The sequence below is a fragment of the Nothobranchius furzeri genome, chromosome 10 (assembly GCF_043380555.1).
Source record: "Nothobranchius furzeri strain GRZ-AD chromosome 10, NfurGRZ-RIMD1, whole genome shotgun sequence".
NCBI classification, from domain to species: Eukaryota; Metazoa; Chordata; class Actinopteri; order Cyprinodontiformes; family Nothobranchiidae; genus Nothobranchius; species Nothobranchius furzeri.
In genome coordinates this window covers 67,688,477-67,711,999 of record NC_091750.1, presented here as the reverse complement: position 1 = coordinate 67,711,999, position 23,523 = coordinate 67,688,477, and the positions used below count along the sequence as shown (strand labels likewise).

Genomic DNA, 23,523 nt, shown 5'->3' with positions numbered 1-23,523 from the left:
GTCAGGAGATCTGAACGAAGTAGTCAGCCTCCTCAAAGACTAACTTACTCTCAATTGGGCAATCCACTAGTGACCGTAGTTAGGTCCCTTTTCCAAGGACTTAATAAAGCTTTTATTGACTCTCTTACTCAAGAAGTTGTGTACCCCGTAGAAACAATGCACAGGGACGTGCATGATATTTAATGGGGGAGGATGTAACCCAGAAGCTAGAACCTTAATGAGGTATTAACTAATTGGCTTACTAATATGATCCATCCTCAATTTAGATAAAATATAAAATATAAATTAAGGAAATTAACAATACTAATTAATAGATATCTAATTAACTAATAGATAATTTCATAATGAATTATTGGAAGGGTGAATAACTAAAATAACGAGTTTAATATTAAACATCGGTTAAAACAAGAATCTTGAACATCACTAACAGAAACAGAAGAGGAAAGCTGTATACTATTGGTCCAGGTGGGAATCTGAAATTTCATTGGCTGAGAGAAATAAGTCCCGCCTCCGCGAAATAAAACCGTGCGACGCAGCTGAGCGAGAGGAGAGACAAACGGCTGTGCAGCACGCAGATACAGAAAGCAAAGACTGAGCGGTTAGAGAGAGAGAGAGAGAGAAAAAAAAACAACGGTCGAGGCCGTGAAGAACCCTGATTTGGGTGCCGCATAGATAGAGGGAGAGGCGGACTTGACTCCTTCTAATAAGAGCTAGGAACTTGGAACCAACGCGATTTGTGTGGAGACGACAGAGTGAACCAATCCTCTGTAGGAGGGAACCGTTGGAGCGCGTTGGCTGGGTTTTTTTTTCTCCTTGGGTTTGATCCCGACTCCTATGATCACTCACTTGGAACGAGAACTGGATTTCTTCCTGACGAGGGAGATGGCGAGCCTTAACCACTGAACGAACCAGGACATCTCAAGTAACTGAAGAGCAGACTGCTCTCTTCTGTGAACAATCTCAACGGTGCGGTAGGAAAAAATCGCACCACCGGACTCTGACTTTCACCCCAAGCGTGGGGATTTGACTTGACGCCGGCTGACTTGTGACTCATATGATCAAATCTCATACCGAGCATTTTACTATTGTCGATTGTTTTCATCTGTTTTTGTGTGTTATCTTTATGTGTTATATTTCCCATTATTATTAAAATTTAGTATATAAACCGTTTCATGCTATACCCGTGACTCCAGTCATTCTTAAACAACCTCCAATTCTCCCCGAACCTAATTATTGGCCCATTTGTTTATTTTTTCTTTTAATTATCTTATTGTATCCTGTAATCCGGTTACAGTACCACCCCTATGTGTTACTGGGTTGGGGGAAGAAGGGGCAGTGGGACGCCGTGGTGGGCGCCTTCGGAGGCCACCTGTGTGGACTGCGGACTATCATATGGACTTCCAGGACTCGGGACAAGTCCTGTCGGACATGGGGGGGAGTGTGGTGTGAAGAGGGCGGAGTTAACCTTTGAGGGCCAGGTGTGATGTTTTAGTGCACTGATGAGGACACGGGAAGAGATAAAAAGACTGGGGAGGGGAAGGCTCGTTGTTGGGAGAACAGTCGGACTGCCTGAGAGGACGCGGAGCCCTGGTGATGGGGAGTGTGTGCCGATCGCAGCTGTTTAGGGCTGCCGGAGGTGAAGACAGCCAGCGAGAGGAGAGGCTCTCCAGTGAGAGGAGGGGAGGCCAGCCGCCTCCTGTAGTTAGCCAGGGCCGGGACATAGAGGGCGCCGTGGCTAGCAGCGACGACTCCCCAGACGTTTACCGTCTGGCGATCACCAGGCCGGAGGATTCAACTGCCGCCAACGACGTTAGATCCCGGGGTGTTGGATGGCGCTGGAGCTTTGACCCCGGGAGAGGGTGGTAACGGACTGACTAGATAAGTGTGCTGCTTATTTTATATGGGGGTGTTTTAGCAGGGAGGGATAGTTTTTATTGGTGCTTGTTGCAGCATGATAATTGTGTGTCTTTAAATAATCACTATTGTGCACTTGTGTCTGGTGGTAATTGGAAGGTTCTGACAAGGACAAGACTTCTGTCCATAGCGGACCCACAATAATATTACAATATTTCCAAAATGGTAAATTTGATCTCTCTTGTTGAATGTTGATGTAAATGTACATTTTCAAACTATTTTCATATATTTACTAATATGTTGATATATTTTAATCTATTTTGGAGAGTATAACTTACATAAAAATAGTAATTTCTACATTTACAAAGTAAAATAAATTCACTCTTGTGGCGTTCAAGTTTGGGCACCCTTGACTTAAATGCTCAAATGGGTAAGAAAATGATTAAAGTGAGGGTCAATGCATGGGTGGAGACCATCGACATATACGTATATGGACAATGAGTTTCCATAGCATCCAATAACACATTTTTGAAGAGAAATGGGAGGTGGCCACCACCGCCATTTTGACCGTGTCACAGGTTCTGTCAAGCCCAGACAATTCCACAAAAGGGAAGAGAGGTGGAGCAGAGGGTGGGGCTGTAAGGCTGGGATCAACTGACGACACCCGGTCAAACTAGCTACAAGCTAACCTGAAGCTAACGCGGACGTGGGAGCTAACAGAGGTAGCAACCAAGCTACAACCAGAGTTAACTGTGCATAACACCAGAGCTTCTGAGTCAGAGATACGCCGGGCTGACCGCTGGGCAGAACCGGGTGGAACACAGTGGTCTCCCGAAAGCTCCACAAGCCGGCAGCCGCATAGCAGACAAGCGCCGCTGTGATCTGAGATGCGCAGAGCTGCCGCTGGGGAGAACCGGGTGGAAAGGTTTCCATCCCAGAGCTCGACAAGCCGTCAGCCCGCGCAGCTAACAGAAGCCGCGATCAGACAGAGATGGACCTTGCTGCGGGGAGGGGATAAGGGTGGAAAACATCGGTCTCCCGAGAGCTCCACAAGCCGATAGTCGGAACCCAGCTCCACCAACATGTTATATTTCAACCCATTTTCTAAAGTGCAGCATTATGTTAAATGCACTGGGTTTTACCCTATTACATTTAAATTTCATGGTTAAACAGTACATGTTAAAATCTAAGCTCAGCTCGGCAGTGACCTAAAATACATAAATATAATTTTACTTACCGAAAAAAATGAAGTGGAGACTCCTTGGACGCTCTATTAGCGCAATTAATGCCACAGCAAGTCATTTTGTCCAACAATTGCACAAAAAATATCCCAAAAAGAACGCACAAATGCTACAACTAATGGTCTAAGTTGAGAGACTGAAAATGACCAAACAATTTTCAGGCGAGGCCGAGAGTCTACTGAGGCCTTTCCATGGAGCTAGCTCTGCCGTCACGTGGGTCGGATGCTCATTAATTATACAGAATTTTAGGCTTTTAATACACTTAAACAGAAGAGTGAGAAAAAAATTCACCCCCTCAGAGTTGTCATGAGTGTAAACTAGATAATTTAAACAAAAAACATGTTTTGGTACCAGGCTGTAAACTTGTTTATTTCTGCTGTGAAATTGGTATTTTTAACATGGGAGTCAATGAGGATTTGCTCGCTTCCGACACCATCCCCCAGTGGATTAGGGTGGAACTGCAATTTATTTCACTTCCGCGTTGGACTCAATTTCTGTCCCGCATTGTGGGGGCTTGGTGTAAACGTATTTCATCCACACTTCCTGTTAGGAAAACACTTCTGAAAGAGGCGTCACCTGGCGGACCGAGAGAGCGGTGCCGTGGCAGTGATAGACCGCCCCCACCCCCCCACGCCCGCATGTGCTGTCAGAGTTTCTTAATTTAAAAACTTTTTAAAGAGCAAGTCACCCCTACCACATTCTTAGTCAACTCCCACTTCCTGTTTGAAAAATGCAACAAATGCTGTTGCCTCGCGGACCGAGAGGGCGGAGCCGCTAACAAATACACACACACACAGGCTCATGACATTGTGACATCATATGGTACCAGTTAACTGTCTAGGGTACCTCTTAGCCAATGGCGATGGCAGATTTAAATTCAAATGCAGTGCAGTTTTTACCTGACAACGGCACGACACTGACAGTTTTAGGCAGAAAATTTAAATTTTCACTAAAATGCACTAAAGTGCAAAACTATTGACTACACGTGTCTGCAGCATGATTAGACACACATTTATAGTTTATCAGACAAAAGTTGATTTGGGGGTGACTTGCTCTTTAACGAGCGTGCACGCGCACACACTCACACGACCGCTCAGGAGAACAGCAGACAGATTCTGCAGCATTCTGGAGGATTTCCCGTTAATTACGATCATTAGATGACAAGGGGAGGAGGGCATTTTTTTCTAAAAAGGCAAGCAGCTCCAAGCGCCAATGTGTCACATCAGCAGCTGAGTGGCTGAGCCTGGTGGAGGTGCGGCTGCCTCACCTGGAGACCAGTGCAGTGCAGCCACGTAGTCATTAGCTGACGTCATGTTTTTCAGCTTAGCCATCAGCAACAACTGTTTCTACATAAATGTGGAGCAGAGATTTTAACCTGATGGTTTTGAAATATTAACTTTAAAGTAAGTTGCACTAAACTGCCACACCAATGATTACACGTGCACAGCACCATTAGACACTCATCTATACAGGTTAGCAGCAAAATAAGAAAAATTAGGCATTAGTTACTCTTTAACTCTAAATGTTTGCAAACAATTGACACTTTAGTCCTTAAAATGATCAATAAATACATGAAAAACTTAATCTCCAACCAAGAATAAAACATGAATCCATGTTAAATCACGTAATTAAACAGTTTACACGCATATTCAGAAAATTGGTGAATAAAGGGTTTATTTTGAATCAAGTGTTGCTACACTGACGACTGTAAGAATAATCAGAATGGGAGACACGTCTAATAAAGCAGAATCAGATAGTCTTTGGTTGGTATGTTTCCAAAGACATGGGTGTGTTCTTGAGCTGTTCCAGAAATGAAATGAAGACAATACTCCCCAGTAATGAGCAGAAACCAGTATGAATGGTGTCTACTGAGGTTTTAATGGCATTTTAATCAACCAATCAAACATCAGATTAACGTCAGCAGCATTTACACAAATTTGTCAGTCTAGGATCAGCAGGTTTCATGGCTGTTCTGTACGAGTAAGATTAATGATGGTTTAAATGTAAAGGTTCCCCTGAATAACACGTTCTCATCTTTAAAACTTTCAGTGGGAGTTCAAAGGGAAATAATGCAGATGTTTTCCAGGGAGGAGCAGTGACTCTCAGCCTTTATCTGAAGGGGAACAGCCCCATCTTACACTTTTCATGAGCTATTGAAATATTTGTTATGGGAATGAAATAAAAACTGTGTTCTTACACTTGTCCAACTGCCCAGAAGTCCTCGCAGTGATAAGCAGACCGATTCCAGACAGCAGCGAGGAAAAAGCCATCAAAGAATCCACTTCTTTTGAATTTTTATCCATTAAAAGCTGCCCAGTAAGACTTAAAAGCTCCTGAAAGACAAAGTTCGTCGGTTCAAGGCTAATTTAGACAAAACTAATTAAAATACATTTTAAACTCTCCTTAACCTGAAATAAACTGGTTTTGCTGTTTGTTTTTGACAGTTGGGAAAGACCAAATCTTCATTTTCACACAGAATTTGCATATATCTAACAAAAAGGGCTTTACTGAGACACAGAGCAGGGAAAAAAATCTGTTTAAAGTGTTTGAGAGATTGCTCGCTTTGAGTTCTGTTCCTTTTTCATCCCGGTTAAATTATGTGCAAGTATTTTCCATCCTTCATCATGTTTGTTAAAGTAAAACAAAAATTCAGGAAAAGACGCAAAAAAGGAAAGGAAAGAACAAGCAGGAGGACTAAAGATGCCATTACCAACCTCTTGGAGCTCAAAAGGGAGGAGTTGGCTATTTTCCTGGGAAGAGACAAGTTTGCAGATGAAAAGTGACTCAGATGACAAACATTTTTTGGTAAAGCTAACACAGACAGTCATATCTACAGTAGAAACAAGACACAGGTGTAAACCCACGGGGAGAGGGGCTCCACTCCCCCAGCCACAGTCACATATTTGGTTATTTACATTTTTATTTTAGTAGTGTTCTTCTTCATTATTCTATCCACGGTGTGTTCACAGACTTGAAATGTACAGAAAAACGAGCTCCTCGCATCACATGGGTCCTCGTCCCTCTGAACGCTTCCGAAGTGGTTACAGGAGGGGTTGGGAAAAGTTACTGGAGCGGTGGAGGAGAACCAGGAAGGAGCGACCCTGGAGCCAGTCTTCACTCAGAGGTCATCATGTCTCTGGAAGATGGTTGATGTCAGTCAAGTTGGTGTCATTGAGGATTACTTTGATTCGATCCAGAGATTCCGCCTGTCGTATTCGCTCCAGCTGGACCTGAGGGCGTAAACAAGCATGGCTCGGTTATTTATCAGGGTTTTACAAAGAGTCTGGCTAAGAGGTGTGCAGCTTAAACTAAGTTAAATCCTACAGCTTTCTTTCTTTAAAGGGATTTTACGAAGTTTTGAATTTTTATGCTCGCGATTGCCCCCTCAGGCCAAAAGCGTAATGGCAGCTTCAATAGTAGGCTCGTGCACGAGGCGCGCATGCTGTACGTGCACACTCCTTAACGAAAATAACAGCTGAGACAGTCCCGTGTGTGTGTGTGTGGCCTAGAGGACAGGAGAACGCGCAGCTAATTAAATAATTTTGTTCTGTACCTTTCTCTTTTTTATCTGTGATTTCAATGCCTTTCTGCGAGTCTCAAATAAAAATTTGGGCATCTTACTGTAAAAAAATATACCATTAATGTAAAAAAGAAACTACATAAATTATGTTCACATCTAGAATCGAACCCAGATCTTCAGCACGAGAGTCCGACGTTTTACTAGATGAGCTATAGCGCCAGTAACGTCTTCCGTATCTGTAACTTTTATATCGTTGATGACACCTGAAACAACGTTCAAAGAACGGTTCGGAGCGAAAATAGCTATTTTGTTGCTAATTTGCAGGAAATATCTAGAAGAAAGTAGCTAAGTGTCCTCAGAAATGTAGCTAGGTTCATCATTAGGCTTTAGGAACAGCGAAAAAGTGGAACTGCCTCTCTCTCTGCTGCTAAAGCTATGGATAGCAAATGCTACGCGCTATGCCTGAGCATGAACGCGCATGAAGCAGCCTGCTCGACCTGAGCAGCTCTCTTTTTCTGTGATTTTACAGAAAAACTAGCAATTAGGGTTGTCAAGGTAACCGGTGTAGCGGTAAACCCTGGTAAAAAAAAAGTTGACAATAATAATAACAGTCTTGTTTTTAAAAAATATTATCTCGTTGGGTTTACCGTAGCTGCGGTGTAGGTGCGATGACCCTTACCAGCCACCGTATCATCTGCTGAAGTTGCCGGCGACACATGCGCACTTTGTTGTTTACAACCAAAACTTTCTTGAAGCTAAAGCTGAAACAATGGCCAAAGGAGGAGACGGCAGCGCTCAGGATATTTATTATCCCTCAAAGAAGACAAAGTGGGAAGTACGGGCATTTTTTGGATATCTGAAGAATGCCGAGGGACAGTTGATAGAAGACGGCTATCCTGTTTGCAGCACGTTCAGAAAAAGTGTCTGTGAAAGGCAGCAACGCTTCAAATCTCATGACACATCTGCGTGACCATCACCCACAACTCTACAGTCAACGCAAGGCAAGTTAACGTTAGCGTTTTAGCTAAAATGCGTGATCCGAGGATTTGGGTTGAGGGAGAATGCAACGAGTTGCCATATAAAGCAGCCGCAGCGCCACTACCTACATATAAACCGTGTCGCGGACACCGCCATGTTGAAATGACGCTATGCATTACGGGGCTCCCAGGGGCAGATAAGAGTTGGTCTCCGAGAATAATTATGAATTTAACAATGATTACTGCCTGATGACATTTTCCCACATCTGCAAAGCCCACTGGAAGGACACAAACCGAGGACAATATTTTCCTGATATAGGGTTTATTACTCAAGTAAGGGTAAAAAAGTATCTGATTAGAAGGCTACTTGAGTACTGAGTATCATCTGATCTAATATTTTTAAAATGATGACATCAAACAGACAAAAAATAAGAAGTTATGGGCAAATATTGGTATTTTAAAGACTAAAGGGGAAAAATGTAAACACATAAACAACATAATTACAAAATAACACATTTTAGGCAAAATTTAGACAAACTGAGGACAATATTTTCCTGATATACAGGGTTTATGTAGTTGTCTGAAAATGTAACACGTTTAAAAACAGCGATAATACCGAAAACCGTGGTAATTTTGGTCACAATAACCGTGAGGTTAATTTTCACACTGTGACAGCCCTACAGGCAATCACAGTAAAAATGCCAGGGCTCATTCTACAGGACCAGGGCATTGCAGGAGAATGTATGAAGAAGAAATTTATTATTTCTATACATGTTTTGGCTGTCAAACTTCCATAATGCCCCTTTAAACATTCTCCAACATCTTTGGTACGTTCTTGCTGTGTTTAGTTTCAACTTGCATTTTTGGTTCTTTTTAAAACACAAATAAGGTTTCTTTTTTACCTTGCTGATGGTCTCGTTTGCGGCTGCAAAGCATCCTCAGAGCTGACGCTGATGGTGGCGTCACTTCCTTCTACATTTATCCGCGGGCAGCAGAGGGCGAGAACGTCCTCTGCTGCCTGCTCTCCCTTCACCGATGACACAGTCCCATGCACGATCCAATGTGTAGACCCCATCTTCCCTGTTCATGGTCCCGTATCCACGTCTCCTTATCTCTATGGCTTCCTTTATCCATCTTTTGTATTTCTGTTGTTCGGTGTTTATGATCCTTGAGAGCGGGCAGCAGAGGGCGACAACGTCCTCTGCTGCCCGCGGAGAAGGAAGTGACGCCACCATCACCGTCAGCTCTGAGGATGTTTACAGCTGGTCAACAAAACCATCAGCAAGGTAAAGAGAAACCTTTTCTGTGTTTTAAAAAAGAATCAAAAATGCACATTCTCCAACATTTTCTTTTTTTTGGTAAACTCCTCATCAAGGCAGTGGAAGCTAAATAACGTAAACAACAACAAGAATCCTGCTCACCTGAAGGGTCTGAGAGAGCTTGACAAAGTCCTTCTGAACCTGCTCGCTGACGTCCAGCTCAGTCTGCAGCCGCTGGGCTTTGTCCCGCTCATCGAGAACCTGGCTCTCTAAAGCGCCCTACGGTGGACAAACGCACAAAACTACTCAAAAATCATTTCACCTAAACAGTTTCTGTGCTATTTGACCACAAGGGTTGTCATGACAACCTCAGGCTGAGGTTTAACTAAATACGCTGTCGCATTGGTAGGCTGAATGCTGTAGAACAGGTGAAAACGTCTCTAAATAGATGCGTTTTCTAAATTGTTAGGATGCACGCTGAACTCTGACCTTTGCGCTGGTGAGCTCTTTTAGCTGCTGCTCCAGGCTGCTCTTCAGGCTCTGGATGCCCCCTAGGGTTTCTGACTTCTCAGCTAAACTGCTCTGCAGCTACACACACACACACACACACACACACACACACACACACACACACACACACACACACACATTTTATGCCTTATTGTGTTCAGTTTCCCACATTTGTAAAGCTTTGAATGACTGATTTAAAAATAAAAACAACTATTATCTTTTCTATTATTCCTTCTGCTGCAGCACGAGATTCATAAAAATGTTTTTGAAAGAAAAAATGTTTCAATTTATCAAAAACATATTGGGAAAATACAAATTTAATTTACAAATGCACAATGCAAAAAGCATGCAATGCAGAGCATTACAATAAAAATACACCTTTAGATTTTTAAAAATGTTTCGCATATTTATCCACATCCGGTGTAGGTAAGGCAGCAAGGGTCCATCTGATTGGTCACATGTTTTACTGACAAGCAGCAGAGTGTGAGTGATGGATGCGGGGAAGCAGGATAACACGTACCCGTTCATTCTCTGCTTTTATTCTCTCCAGCTCCGTCTTCAGACTGGAGAAAGATGCTGTAGAAAAAATGAATAAGGAGATGTCGTTAGAAGGTCTCACAGCTCACCTGGAACCTAAAAACTTGAGTTATCCTTGGGAAATGTTACTTGGACATCACAAATGCTGCAAAAAAGCTGCTGGTGAACAACATGTGCTTGGCTGGTGTTAAATGGTCGGTGAGTAGGAACAGCAACAAGCTCCTAAGGTTAACTCATCTGGTGTAAAACCAACACAAGACCAAGAGAAAAGACTCAATCGGCTCATCGTCACATTAAATGGGACGAAGAACTGGAACCACAGCTGTCCATCAGAGAGGAGCAAACAGCTGCCGAGGACAGTTACGGAACAAGCTGCTTCTATCCTCTCCATAACCATTAGTCTGATATTTATGCCATTAATATGCAAATACAGGCAGTCGGAATGAGCTGTTTCATACCTTCCAAGATGTCTGTAAGGTAGTGATCAGTAGAGGTAAAACAAAAGCAGAAACAGAAGACTTAACAGAAAGTTCAAGAGAAGAGAAAAAAAAAACGTTAAAGGATCTCAGAAGAGGGCGGAGTCTCACCGATCTCCTCCTTACAGCCTTCGATCTCCAGCTGCAGAGTGTCCTCCAGGTTCTCCTTCAGACACTGCTCAGCCTGGATCTGCTCCTTCAGGAACAGGATCTCAGCCTTCAGCTTTTCCTCCATGTGATCGGCCGATGTCCTCAACGCCACCATGTAGTCGCGCAGCTGCAGCACCAGGCCCTGCAGCTCCTGGGGGGCAATCAGATAACACACAAAAAAAATTTGTTTATTTGTTTACATGCAGCAAAATAGTGTTTTGGATGCAAGAAGTTATTTTTGTTTAGATTATTTTGTTGGATTTCTTCAAATTTCGGACCATGAATGAATTTTAAATGGTGTAAAAAAGACATTTCCATTCGATTCTGTTTCCCTTGAACCGCTCAGTTTCTTATTAAAAGGGACACCACTGCTCATGCTGATCTGAAATCCAACAGGAATGTCTTGAGCCCCATTCCCATCTGTACCGAGTCGGCCCGGGTCGGGTAGCGTAGGTTGTTTACATATCTGGGTGGCCTGGAATTTTCCTGGGCCAACCAAGGCTCATTCTCAGCCCTCTTCTCGAGGGGGTCTGCTTCAGGCCGACCAGGGCCAACACACCCACTGCTGACAGCAAAGGAAGAGCAAGCCTCTGATTGGTTGGTAGAATAGCCCACATGGGCTTAAGGCATGCTCAATTCATTATCATGCTGATTACCCAGAAGCTGAAAGTGTCTCTGACTGCATTCCTTGCATACCTAAGCAAGGATGTGTGGAAACAACCGGGCCAGGCTGGGGCCGACTGGGGCTACCCGGCCTGGGCCGACCCGGTACAGATGGGAATGGGGCTTTGGAGCCGTCTCTCGGTGATTACTGATGGTCACCATGGAAACGTGGCTGTTGGTCAGGGGTTCAAACGGTTGGGATTAATTCAAGAGAAGCATCATGTTGCCTCACGTTGGTAATCTTTTATTTATAACTTGACATGATTACTTCACTTTCTTGCCTCCTAAAACAAATATTATTGGGCTTGAACCCAATTTAAGTTACAGATTAAGAACTTTCCAACCCTTGAGACATAAAATCTGAAGCATTTCCACAGATCTCCAGTGAGCTTATGAGTTATGCCCTGATGTGGGGCTGGGGGGTGCGTCAACATGGTCGGGACATAGAAGGGGGTGCGCGGCTAAATAAGTTTGGGAACCGCTGCACTAGAACATACCTCGGCAAAAATGGCAAAATTACCTCAACTTGTATTGACCTGATATTTACTTATATTCCAGAGCTGTGTTCACAAACCGTTACTAAAGCTCTAGGGTGTAGTCATCATAATTTGATTGCTTGTCAAGAAATATCAAAATGCCCAAAGCAGGAGGCAGGGTTGTCCTTTTAAGAAATGTAATCCTGATTTATTCATATCTGACATCAGTAATATACAATGTTCAGATGTTTATGAAGAACAGAATGTTAATGCTTCTCTTAACATTTTCATGGATAAACTAATGACATTGGTTGATAAGTATGCTCCTCAGAAAAAGGTCCATAAAAAGTAAGAGCGCACCTTGGTTGGATAGTAAATTGAGATCTCTGATGCGTCTAAGGGATTAAATCAAAGCAACTGCTCAAAACTCAAGGTGTTCTGTAGACAGGAACACTCACTGTTCATTGAGAAATAAGGTTACAAAACTAAATAAGAGTAAAAAGAGAGATTATTTTAAACAGAAAATTCATAACTAATAATGATCATAAAAACTGTGGAAAATAGTGAATGTAATAATGTGCAAAAAGGATAAATCACATCCAAAGTTTGTGGAGCATGAGAGGCAATTTATTACTAGACCATACAGGTGCTGGCCAGTAAATTAGAATATCATCAAAAGGTTGAAAATATTTCAGTAATTCCATTCAAAACGTGAAACTTGTACATTATATTCATGCAATGCACACAGACCAATGTATTTCCGATGTTTATTACGTTTAATTTTGATATTTATAGGTGACAACCAATGAAAACATCAAATCTGGTATCTCAGAAAATTAGAATATTCTAAAGGCCAATGAAAAAATGTTTGTTTCTCTAATGTTGGCCAACTGAAAAGAATGAACATGAAAAGAATGTGCATGTATAGCACTCAATACTTAGTCGGGGCTCCTTTTGCCTCAATAACTGCAGTAATGCGGCGTGGCATGGACTCGATCAGTCTGTGGCACTGCTCAGGTGTTATGAGAGCCCAGGTTGCTCTGATAGTCGTCTTCAGCTCCTCTGCATTGTTGGGTCTAGCGTATTGCATCCTCCGCTTCACAATACCCCATAGATTTTCTATGGGGTTAAGGTCAGGCGAGTTTGCTGGCCAATCAAGGACAGGGATACCATGGTCCTTGAACCAGGTGCTGGTGGTTTTGGCACTGTGTGCAGGTGCCAAGTCCTGTTGAAAGGTGAAGTCTGCATCCCCATAAAGTTGGTCAGCAGCAGGAAGCATGAAGTGCTCTAAAACTTCCTGGTAGACGGCTGCATTGACCCTGGACCTCAGGAAACAGAGTGGGCACCCCACACCATCACTGACGGTGGAAACTTTACACTGGACCTCATGCAACGTGGATTCTGTGCTTCTCCGCTCTTCCTCCAGACTCTGGGTCCTTGATTTCCAAAGGAAATGCAGAACTTGCTTTCATCAGAAAACATAACTTTGGACCACTCAGCATCAGTCCAGTCCTTTTTGTCCTTGGCCCAGGCGAGACGCTTCTTGCGCTGTTTCTTGTTCAAGAGTGGCTTGACACACGGAATGCGACACCTGAATCCCATGTCTTTCATGAGTCTCCTCGTGGTGGTTCTTGAAGCGCTGACTCCAGCTGCAGTCCACTCTTTGTGGATCTCCCCCACATTTTTGAATGGGTTTGTCGTCACAATTCTCTGCAGGGTGCGGTTATCCCTAGAGCTTGTACACTTTTTTCTACCACATTTTTTCCGTCCCTTCGCCTGTCTGTTATTGTGCTTGGACACAGAGCTCTGCGAACAGCCAGCTTCTTTAGCAATCACCTTTTGTGTCTTGCCCTCCTTGTGCAAGGTGTCAATGATTGTCTTTTGGACAGCTGTTAAGTCAGAAGTCTTCAAAACAAGACTGAGGGACCTTTTAAAGGCCTTTGCAGGTGTTTTGAGTAAATCAGCTGATTAGAGTGGCAGCAGGTGTCTTCTATATTCAGCCTTTTCAGAATATTCTAATTTTTTGAGATACCAAATTTGGAGTTTTCATTAGTTGTCACTTATGAATATCAAATTTAAATGTAATGAACATTGGAAATACATTGGTCTGTGTGCATTGCATGAATATAATGTACAAGTTTCACGTTTTGAATGGAATTACTGAAATATTTTCAACCTTTTGATGATATTCTAATTTACTGGCCAGCACCTGTATGACATTGCAAAGTATTTTAACTCATTCATGCAATAACAACTAAAGTCATGATTTGCATGTTTTTACTGTGTGGGCGTCTGAACGAGCCCCCGCACAGTGAGAACAAACATCTCAGCTCTAAAGCTGATCTTCATCCGCATACGTCACACGTCACGTGATCAGGAAGCAGAAAATCCATGTGTTAGGAGATCGTTTTGGGCCGCTGTTGTAAAAAAGGTGAGGCGCGAACCGGAAAAGCGTCTGCTGATCACAATTCAACAACGTATTATGAAAGAATGGATAACGCTCAAAACGCCCGGATTCTTCCTGATGTAAGAGGTGAGTCTCCGCTTTGTTTTGGTTGTTTTGGCGTCGACATCATCCTAGCGCGCAACGTTCTGTGAGTCTTAAAAAAACTAAAAAATGTGAGAAACGCTGGCAGCGAAGGGCTTTATGGATCAGAAACGGCGGGCAGCGAATGAGTTAATGAATTTTTTATTAAAAAGGTGAACTATTTAAGATCACATATGGAAATTATTGACAGTGACCCGTGTAAATTAGTTGATAAGATAATGTGGGGGGAAACTGTCAATTTAATGTTAAAACTGTAACGCATGATGTTGTTGAGAAGTTGATACTGAGTCTTTCGTAAGATATTGCCTCAGGCATAGACAATCTTGATGGAAAAATACTTAAAATGGCTGTCATTCAGCTCTCAAATCCTATATGCCATATTTTTAATAGGTCTGTTTTAAGCGGTACTTTTCCGGATCTCTGGAAACGGCTAAAACTATACCTCTGCTCAAATATGGAAAGGCAGGCTTCACTGGCTCTAATAGTAGACTAATGCCAGTGTTGAGCAAAATTTTGGAGAAAGTTATTTTTAATCAAATAATGGATTATTTTAGTGCAAATGAACTGTTAACACAATCTCAACATGCATACAGACAGGGCTTTTCAACTACTGCTGCACTAGCTCACATAACCGAGGAATGGTCGACATGTCTGGGTGATAAGAAAGCAGCAAGAGCTGGGTTTTTGGACTTCACTGCAGCCTTTTGACGTAATAGACCACGGCCTGCTCATTGCCAAACTTAAAGCATGTGGCTTTTCACAAGCAGCATTGATCTGGATGAATAGTTATCTCTCCAACAGGTCTCAGCAGGTTTGGTTCAATGGCAGCCTGTCTGAGAGTATCACAGCATCATGTGGCCTATCGCAAGGCAGTTGTTTGGGTCACTTTTACTTTCTAGATATATGTTAATGATCTTCCATATACTGTTAACAATGCTAGTGTGGTAATGTACTCTCTCCACTGCTGCAATGACAACACCTGAATTGAATGAGCATTTACAGCAAGAGGTAAACACAGTACTGGATTGGGTGAAGAAGAATAACTTGTTATTAAACATCTCCAAAACTAAGTGTATGACATTTTGCAGCAGAAATATGTTATCAAAGACTACTTCACTAAATCTGCAAACTAACAATACCAAGGTGGAGCAGGTCACCACATTCAAACTGTTGGGTGTTAGAATAGACAACTTATTATCCTGGTCGGATCACATTGACCATATAGTCAGTATGATGGGCCGAGGAATCTTTATGTCAAGAAAGTGCTCTGCATATCGTTCTACCGCTGTATTGAAAAATGTTGTTCAAAGTCTTGTTTTATCTCATTTACAGTACTGTACAGTAGTTTGGTCCAGCGTGGCCCAGAAACATCTAAGAAAACGGCAAACAGCTCAGAACGGAGCAGCCAGAGTCGTTTTGAACTGTCCTCCTCGAACTAATGTACACGAGAGGCATTTTAAGTCGTCTTGGTTAACTGTGGAGGCAAAAGTAAAATATAGTCTCCTGATGTTTATGCAAAAAGTTATGACTAATAGTATTCACCATCATTTGAAAGAAAAAATATTACTTTAGTAGATATCGCCATGAGCACACACAATAACAAGCAATAACATGGTGATAGTGCCCAGACCTAGAAGTCATTTTATGAAGAAAACCGTTCTATATAGAGGGACTGTTGAGTGGAATACACTACCAGGTTGTGTTAGGGAAATCCAAAAACAGAGCTCTTCTAAGAAGAACATAAAAAAAGACTATTCTATTAACTCATTCACTGCCAATGACGACTAAAGTCGTCATTTGCATTTTTTACTGTTTGAGCATCGGAACGAGCCCCCGCGCTGAGAGAACAAACATCTCAGCCCTGAAGCCGATCTTCATCCGCATACGTCACTGATCACATGATCAGGAAGCAACACATCCATGTATTAGGAGATCGTTTTGGGCCGCTCCTGTAAAAAAAGTGAGGCGCGAACTGGAAAAGCGTCTGCCGATCACAATTCGACAACAGATTTTGAAAGAACGGATAACGCTCGAAACACACGGATTCTTCCTGATGTAAGAGGTGAGTCTCCTCTTTGTTTTGGTTGTTTTGGCATCGACATCATGCTAGCGCGCAACGTTCTGTGACTCTTAAAAAAACAGTAAAAACGGTGAGAAACGCTGGCAGCGAAGGCCGTTAGTGATCAGGAAACGGCTGGCAGTGAATGAGTTAAAAGCCTTTTCTGTTATTGTCTTGTTCTTGCAGTTGTGATGGAACAAGAAGAAAGGTATTTTCAGACAGCTCTGCAAGTTAAGGGGGATCTGGTCGATGGTATTGGTTGGCCACTACAGCTTTTAAAATCCTAATGTAATAATTTATAATGTTTTAATCATTTGTTTTGTTAAATGTATTTTGTATTTTGAAAATGGACCCCAGGAAGATTTGCAACCACTGCTGTGGAAGTTATGGGGATCCAAACAGCACAATAAACAATAAACAACCTGTAGGAGTGATGTCCTGATGCAGGATATCAGGAGGAAACGTGAAACAAATTTTGATTTTACTTACCTTTTAAACATTTGGGATTTCTTTTCAAGCCATCTTTTATAAATCATAAACATTTCATTTTAAATTAAATCCCCAGAAAATATTCCATAAGAGTAGAAAAGAAGGCTTAAAGGTTAAAATCAGCAATAAAACATAAATTTAGAAACTAAACTATAAATCTGACCTTAATGAATGCTCCAAACCCTTAACAACAGTTTATTTGAGCTCACACACCTGCACAGTGCTGGGCAGGTGAAAGTCCTCCTGCTGCTGCAGCTCTACATGCAGCTGGTGTTTCCCCTGCAGGCTCTCGTTGTCTCTCTGTAGTCTGCTGAGCTCATCCGCCACCTGCTCCCTCGACTTCACCAGCACCGCCTAGAACAAACAATCAGTCACTTTGACCCACTCTGAAACAAACCCACAGCTTAAGGGTGATGATATTCTAAAAGGTGGAGACTTGATTGACTGACATGGGAAACAAATATCCGTCACAAACATCTTGTGTTTCTGGCGGAGAGGGTGTCATGAAGATCATAACACCCGAGAAACAAGCTGTCACTTATCTCAGCTGCAAACGAGAAATGGTCCTGGGGGGGTTTCAGAGCATGAATCGCTGTTTTCATGCTCAGATCTTGTTCTGCATTCTCTTCTAACGCTCAAAAAGTAATTTCTTGCTCTCAGATTGACTCTTCTGCTCTTAAATTCATCCAGAAGTTCCTCTCTGGGGTTTGAGCCATTTTCCTCTGTGCTCCTAAACCTGCTCTCATGAATGTTTTCCTGTGCTCTTGGACTGAAGTGATGTGATCCTGCCAAAAGTTGCCCAGCCAGTAGGAAGCCACACATGATGCTGATCAATGACCTCATCACAGTCCTACCTTAACTGAGGAATGGACTCAGAAATGAAAATAAGCAGCATTAGCGGTAGCCTAGTGAACTAGACCAAATTCTTGCTTTGCAAAGTATATTCACATATATAGTCTGGCTTGTCAGGCTACATTAGCGGTGCTTTAAAAGCAAAAACCCCACTCCAACTCAGTCAGCCACAGGATTTTGGTGGCCTTGGTGAGTGCCGCTTCTTACTTTACACATCTGCTCTCATCCACTAATGGATTAAAATGTCAGAATAAAATTTATTTAAAGAGCAAGTCACCTCCAAATCAACTGTTTTTTTTTCTGATAAACTATATAAATGTGTGTCTAATCGTGCTGCAGACACGTGTGGTCAATAGTTTTGCACTTTAGTGCATTTTAGTTACAATTTAAATTTTCTACCTAAAACTGTCAGTGTTGTCAGGTAAAAACTCTGCAATGCAGTTGAATTTAAATCTGCCATCACTATTGGCTAAGAGGTACCCTAGAATGTTAGCTGGTACCATATGATGTCACAATGTCATTGTGAGCCTGTGTGCGTGTGTGTGTGTGTGTGTGTGTGTGTGTGTGTGTGTGTGTGTGTGTGTGTGTGTGTGTGTGTGTGTGTGTATTTGTTAGTGGCTCTGCCCTCTCGGTCTGCTAGGCCAGTGGTTCCCAACCTTTTTCCCAAGGGGCCCCATTTTTTACCAGTAAAATTTTTGACGACCCCCTCCCATTCTCTCTTCCAGTACAAACAGTATTAAGAAATGATAAAATTGTTCAAGCACATTTTAATATGCTTTGAATCAACAGATAACTGTAATAGTAGGCTCCAGTACAGAACAAAGTCATTAACAAAACCAAACAGAGCATAATGTGCTTGACAGTTTGTATTACTTTTCTGAACACATTGTTTCTTGTAAACACTGATAAATCAATCATTCCTTTCATTAAACATTTGACACATAAAAAATACACTGAGCAAAATGTACTTAAATGTGTATATTACTGTTTATACTAGATTATTTACTGTAAAGGCTGTGCTTAATCAAGCAGTCCTATCTTTAATGAACTTTTGACACTTGAAAATAACACAGTGAGTTGAGCAAAATGTTCTTAAAAGTGTGTTACTTTTTCTGTACTAATTATTTCCTGTCTTAATATCAGTAAACTTCTCACTCATGAACAAAAAGAGAGCAAAATGCAGGCTATAAACATGTAATAAATGAAGTTTTAACCCCTTAAAGTGGAGAGGTCCGGGCGACCCACTGAGAGGCTTTGACGCCCCCTTGTGGGGGTTGGGACCCCCAGGTTAGGAACCACTGTGCTAGGCAACAGCATTTGTTGCATTTTTCAAACATGAAGCGGGAGTGGAGTAATACTCTGGTAGGGGGTGAGTTGCTCTTTAATGCTATCAATCAATCAATCAATCAATTTTATTTGTAGAGCACCTTCCACAACTTTATCAGAAGCCCAAGGTGCTGAACAGCATCATCATAAAAACATTCCCAGTACCTGGGCATAAAAGCAAGATAAAAACATAAAATCATAAAATAACAAGCAAGCAATATTACAAATACAGAGAGATAACAGAATAAGACTAATCTATTAAAAACAAATGGTGGACAAAATAAGATCACGCATCCTGGTCAAAAAGAAGAAGTATTAAAACCTTAATGTCAGGGCAATTCAAAGAACCCTAGCGCTGAAAAGCAATCAAATAAAAATGAGTCTTTAGATGAGACTTAAAGACTGGAAGGGACGGCACCTGCCTAATGCTCAATGGCAATTCATTCCACAGAGTTGGAGCCAGAACAGAAAATGCACGATAACCCTTCGATCGATATTTCGACCGGGGGACCACCAGAAGTTCCTGCTCGGCTGAGCGAAGAGACCGAGATGGACCATACTTGTGCAAAAGTGCAGTAATGTAAGAGGGGGCACTGCCCTGGAGGGCCTTATAAACGAGAGTTAAGATTTTAAATTTAGCTCGATATTGCACCGGGAGCCACTGCAGAGCATCCAGCACTGGGGTAATGTGCTCTCGACATCTAGTACCTGTCAGGAACCTAGCCACTGAGTTCTGCACAAACTGGAGCCGTGCAACTGTGCACTGGCCCAGACAGGCATACAGAGCATTAGAGTAGTCCAGATGGGACAGGACGAAAGCATGCAACACAGACTCCAGATGAGCTCTGGACAGCAGAGGCCTGATCCTGGATAGCCTTTTCAGGTTTAAGAAAAAAACAGGACCTCACCACTGTATTTACGTGTGTCAAGATTAAGTGAGGAGTCAATTTTTATCCCCAAATTACTATTTTCTTTTCATAGAGGGTCAATGGGCCAAGGTCAATATCAGCACCTGAGCCATTTCTTCTGCCAGGACTAAGTATTATGACTTCCGTTTTGCTCTCATTTAGGTGCAAAAAATTAGAAGCCATCCAACATTTTATGTCCTTCAAACAGTCCAGTAAAGGAGAAACAGATCTATCCTCCCCACGTCGAAGAGGGAGATAGATCTGGCAGTCATCAGCAAAAAAATGAAATTTCACATTATGCTGATGAAGGAGGACTCCAAGAGGAAGCAAATACACTGCAAATAGGAGAGGACCAAGGACAGAGCCCTGTGGCACACCCCAACGAAGTCTCACGCAGGGTGACGTCACCTCACCCATCTGAACACTAAATGTCCTGTCTTGAAGGTAGGAGCGAAGCCATTGGAGGGCCTGCCCAGTTATCCCCACCCAATGCTGTAGTCGGTCCAGAAGGACTTCGTGGTCGACTGTATCAAAAGCTGCAGATAAGTCCAGCAATAGTAGGACAACATCGTTATCCTTGTCACAGGCTAAAAACATGTCATTAAAAACCATTAAAAGAGCAGATTCAGTGCCGTGACCTGCCCTGAACCCTGACTGAAAGCTCTCCCATAAGTCATTTGTGTCCATGAAGGCAACCAATTGTGAATACACGACCTTCTCCAGCAGTTTGGAAAGAAAAGGGAGTTTTGAGATGGGCCTGTAATTAGCTAAGGTTGTCACATCCAGCCCCGGCTTTTTTTAACATAGGATGAATAACAGCCTTCTTAAACGAGGACGGAACCATACGGGACGTAAGACTGCCATTTATGATTGCCAAAGGTAAAGGGCCTATCACTGGAAAGAGTTCTTTAAAAATTCTAGGGGACAGCACATCACAAGAGCCAGATGGTTTAAGCTGAGCGACCAGTTTTTCCAAGTCCGATAAGGATTCAGTCTCTTTAATGATACTAATGTCCATGGACGCCTTTTGGCACTGATCGTTGACATCACTCTCTGCCTTAGCAGTTGTGAAATCCAGACATCCTAGCAAAGTCCTGAAAGGGATGATTTTGTATGCAGACACAATGGCTAAGACCGAGGCATAGTATTTTTCCAGTCACTTCCCCGAAAATTTCCTAGAATTCCCATAGTGGAAACACAACTATCTATCCATACAAATAGGAGTCATTAATGAGGTGATTTCATGTTTAGGTGTCCCTAAACAGTCATGTTGGCTTTTTTGGGACGTCATCACTGATGACAAAAACAACAATTTGAATAGAGGGTGGGGCCAAAGATTTATGTGACATTATTGACCTCATCAGTATAACAATGGCCTCATTAGTGACCTTTATGGCCCCATCAGCATCTCTCAAACTCTCAAGACCGTATTTGGTTCGTCTTTGAAAACAAGTGTTTTGAGAGAGCAGAACAAGATCTGAGCATGAATACATCATTTAACAGGGTTTTTCCTGCATTCAAATTTGCGTGGCAGCCGCCTCTAGCTAATTTTGTGCCGCCCCAGCCTGATTTCACTCTGTCCACAGCTATATGGACGTTATTGTAACTGCATTTGCAGAGTTGCACCACTATAGGGGCGCTGTATCAGCAGCAGTGCACCGAAAAGCACTAAAACTGCTGCAGAAAAAGATTAAAAATAGCTTTTCTCGCTAGTTGGTACATATCTATGGTTGGTGCTATTGACGTTCTGATTTTCCCCCAGGCTCTTCCATATCAGAGCAGGGCTGTACAGTTCGACAAAAACAACTTATTGTGCGTGTCTGTCTATTTTTAAATGTGAAACTGGTGCAACATCTTTGAATTTCAGTTTTCCCCAAAACTTTATTGAACAAAAGTAAGTTACGTGTAAGAAAAATGCTTTTTAACTGGCGCACAGTGTGGTCATCTGGATGCAGTGGAGGACAATAAAGGAACCAGCAAAGGCAGAACTGGTCCAAAGTCTGGGATCAAAAGTGCAGCTACACTCAGATTGGCTAATGCTAAAGCTAATGGGTAGCAGTCTCACGATCAAGTGGCTCACAGAAAAATATACGATGATGATGGTAAAACTAAGAAAGACTAAACTCTACAAGCGGATGAAAATTCCCCACCATCCTGTTTATTCTGCATCCTGCAGTGCTACGGATCAGAACCGCTGCAGATACGAGTCACATTCGCAGGAAGTATGGCAAGCAGATGTAGTATATAATTCACAAACGCTTCTATCTTTGAACATAATTTAAAGAGCAAGTCACCCCCTACAAGAAACTTACTTCACTCCGTCTTCATGTTTGAAAAATGCAACAAATGCTGTTGCCTGGCAGACCGAGAGGGCGGAGCTGCTAACAAATACACACACACACAGGCTCACAACGGCATTGTGACATCATAAGGACCAGTTTACATCATAGCATACCTCTTAGCCAATAGCGGTGGCAGGTTTAAATTCTAATGCAGTGCAGAGTTTTTACCTGACAACGGCACAACACTGCCAGTTTTAGGCAGAAAATTACAATTTTAACTAAAATGCACTAAAGTACAAAACTATTAACTACACGTGTCTGCAGCACGATTAGACACTCGTTTATTTAGTTTATCAGGAAAAAAAAGTTGATTTGGGGGGTGACTTGCTCTTTAAACTGAATTATTGCCAACCCGTACATAATAGACATGCCACCATTACATTGTTAGCAGCAGAAATTAAATGTTATTACCATTTCCAATACAAATGCATGTTAATGAAATGCATTATATTTTACTGGATATATTTATGTGTCATTTAGACTAAGATGAGTGTTATTAATACAAACCTAAAATGTTACTGAAATGTAGGTCAAATATCTAAAAATAGTTTAACTATAAATATCAGATGGGAAAAAGGAACTAAACACCAATCTCATGCATAATATTGAGCCTTTCATAATAAGAGTCTGTTATTTCAGCCTGATAACTTTGTTCTTTAATTTCATATTTTTTTGCTGCAAACCTGCTTTGTTTCACTTGAAACGTTGTCAAATGGAATATTCTATTAATCAACAGAAGCTTAGATTAGAACACTTAACGATAACATATTTGGCCTTTAAAAAAGTGAGGCAGTTGAATGCACAGAGTATGCATGTGCTGGCACATGGTCAGGATGGTACCCCTCTGCCTCAGTTTGAGCCAGGAAAAACCCTGTTTAATGCTCGCAAATCTGTAAAATAAGAAACCGTTTCCAAATCTGACATTTTTTGTGAAGCAACATCGCTAGCAGCTCACCATCTGTTCCTGTGTGTTCCTCTTGGCCTCGCTGAAGGTCTGCTGTAATGTGCCGAGCAGCGTTTCTGACTCCTGGACTCTCTGCATGAGGGCTGACACCTTTAACACCAAAAACAGAAAATGATTGTTTTCAGATGAGATATTTGTGAGCTTGTTGTTGCAAGGCAGTCAGTCGTCTGTAGATCACGAGCACAAACATCACACTACAGACATTTGTTTAGAAACATGTTTAAAACAAAAGCCGCTCTAGAGAAAGGCCAAAAAGAAAAACGTTTTCACAATTTTCTCGCCGTCCAGTGAAAAACAGCTTCGACAAGCTGCACCCTGCTGCACTGCAGAACCCTTTACAGCTTCTTATCTCACTCACGTCCTCGTTCCTGT

At 42.2% G+C, this 23,523-nt stretch overlaps 1 protein-coding gene across 2 annotated transcripts in view; it reads right to left on the bottom strand.

Moving 5' to 3' along the window:
- Nucleotides 1–4,931: 4,931 nt before the first annotated feature.
- Nucleotides 4,932–23,523, bottom strand: part of rabep1 (rabaptin, RAB GTPase binding effector protein 1) — a 37,113-nt gene continuing 18,521 nt past the window's right edge. For both annotated transcript variants that reach the window (XM_015961896.3, XM_054730973.2), the window contains exons 12-18: nucleotides 23,143–23,241; nucleotides 16,973–17,113; nucleotides 10,486–10,675; nucleotides 9,882–9,937; nucleotides 9,341–9,439; nucleotides 9,014–9,130; nucleotides 4,932–6,325 (exon numbers count right to left, since the gene is read on the bottom strand). In XM_015961896.3, coding sequence (XP_015817382.3) covers nucleotides 6,224–6,325; nucleotides 9,014–9,130; nucleotides 9,341–9,439; nucleotides 9,882–9,937; nucleotides 10,486–10,675; nucleotides 16,973–17,113; nucleotides 23,143–23,241 — 804 coding nt within the window. In that variant the 3' untranslated portion in view covers nucleotides 4,932–6,223. The remainder of the gene's footprint in view (nucleotides 6,326–9,013; nucleotides 9,131–9,340; nucleotides 9,440–9,881; nucleotides 9,938–10,485; nucleotides 10,676–16,972; nucleotides 17,114–23,142; nucleotides 23,242–23,523) is intronic.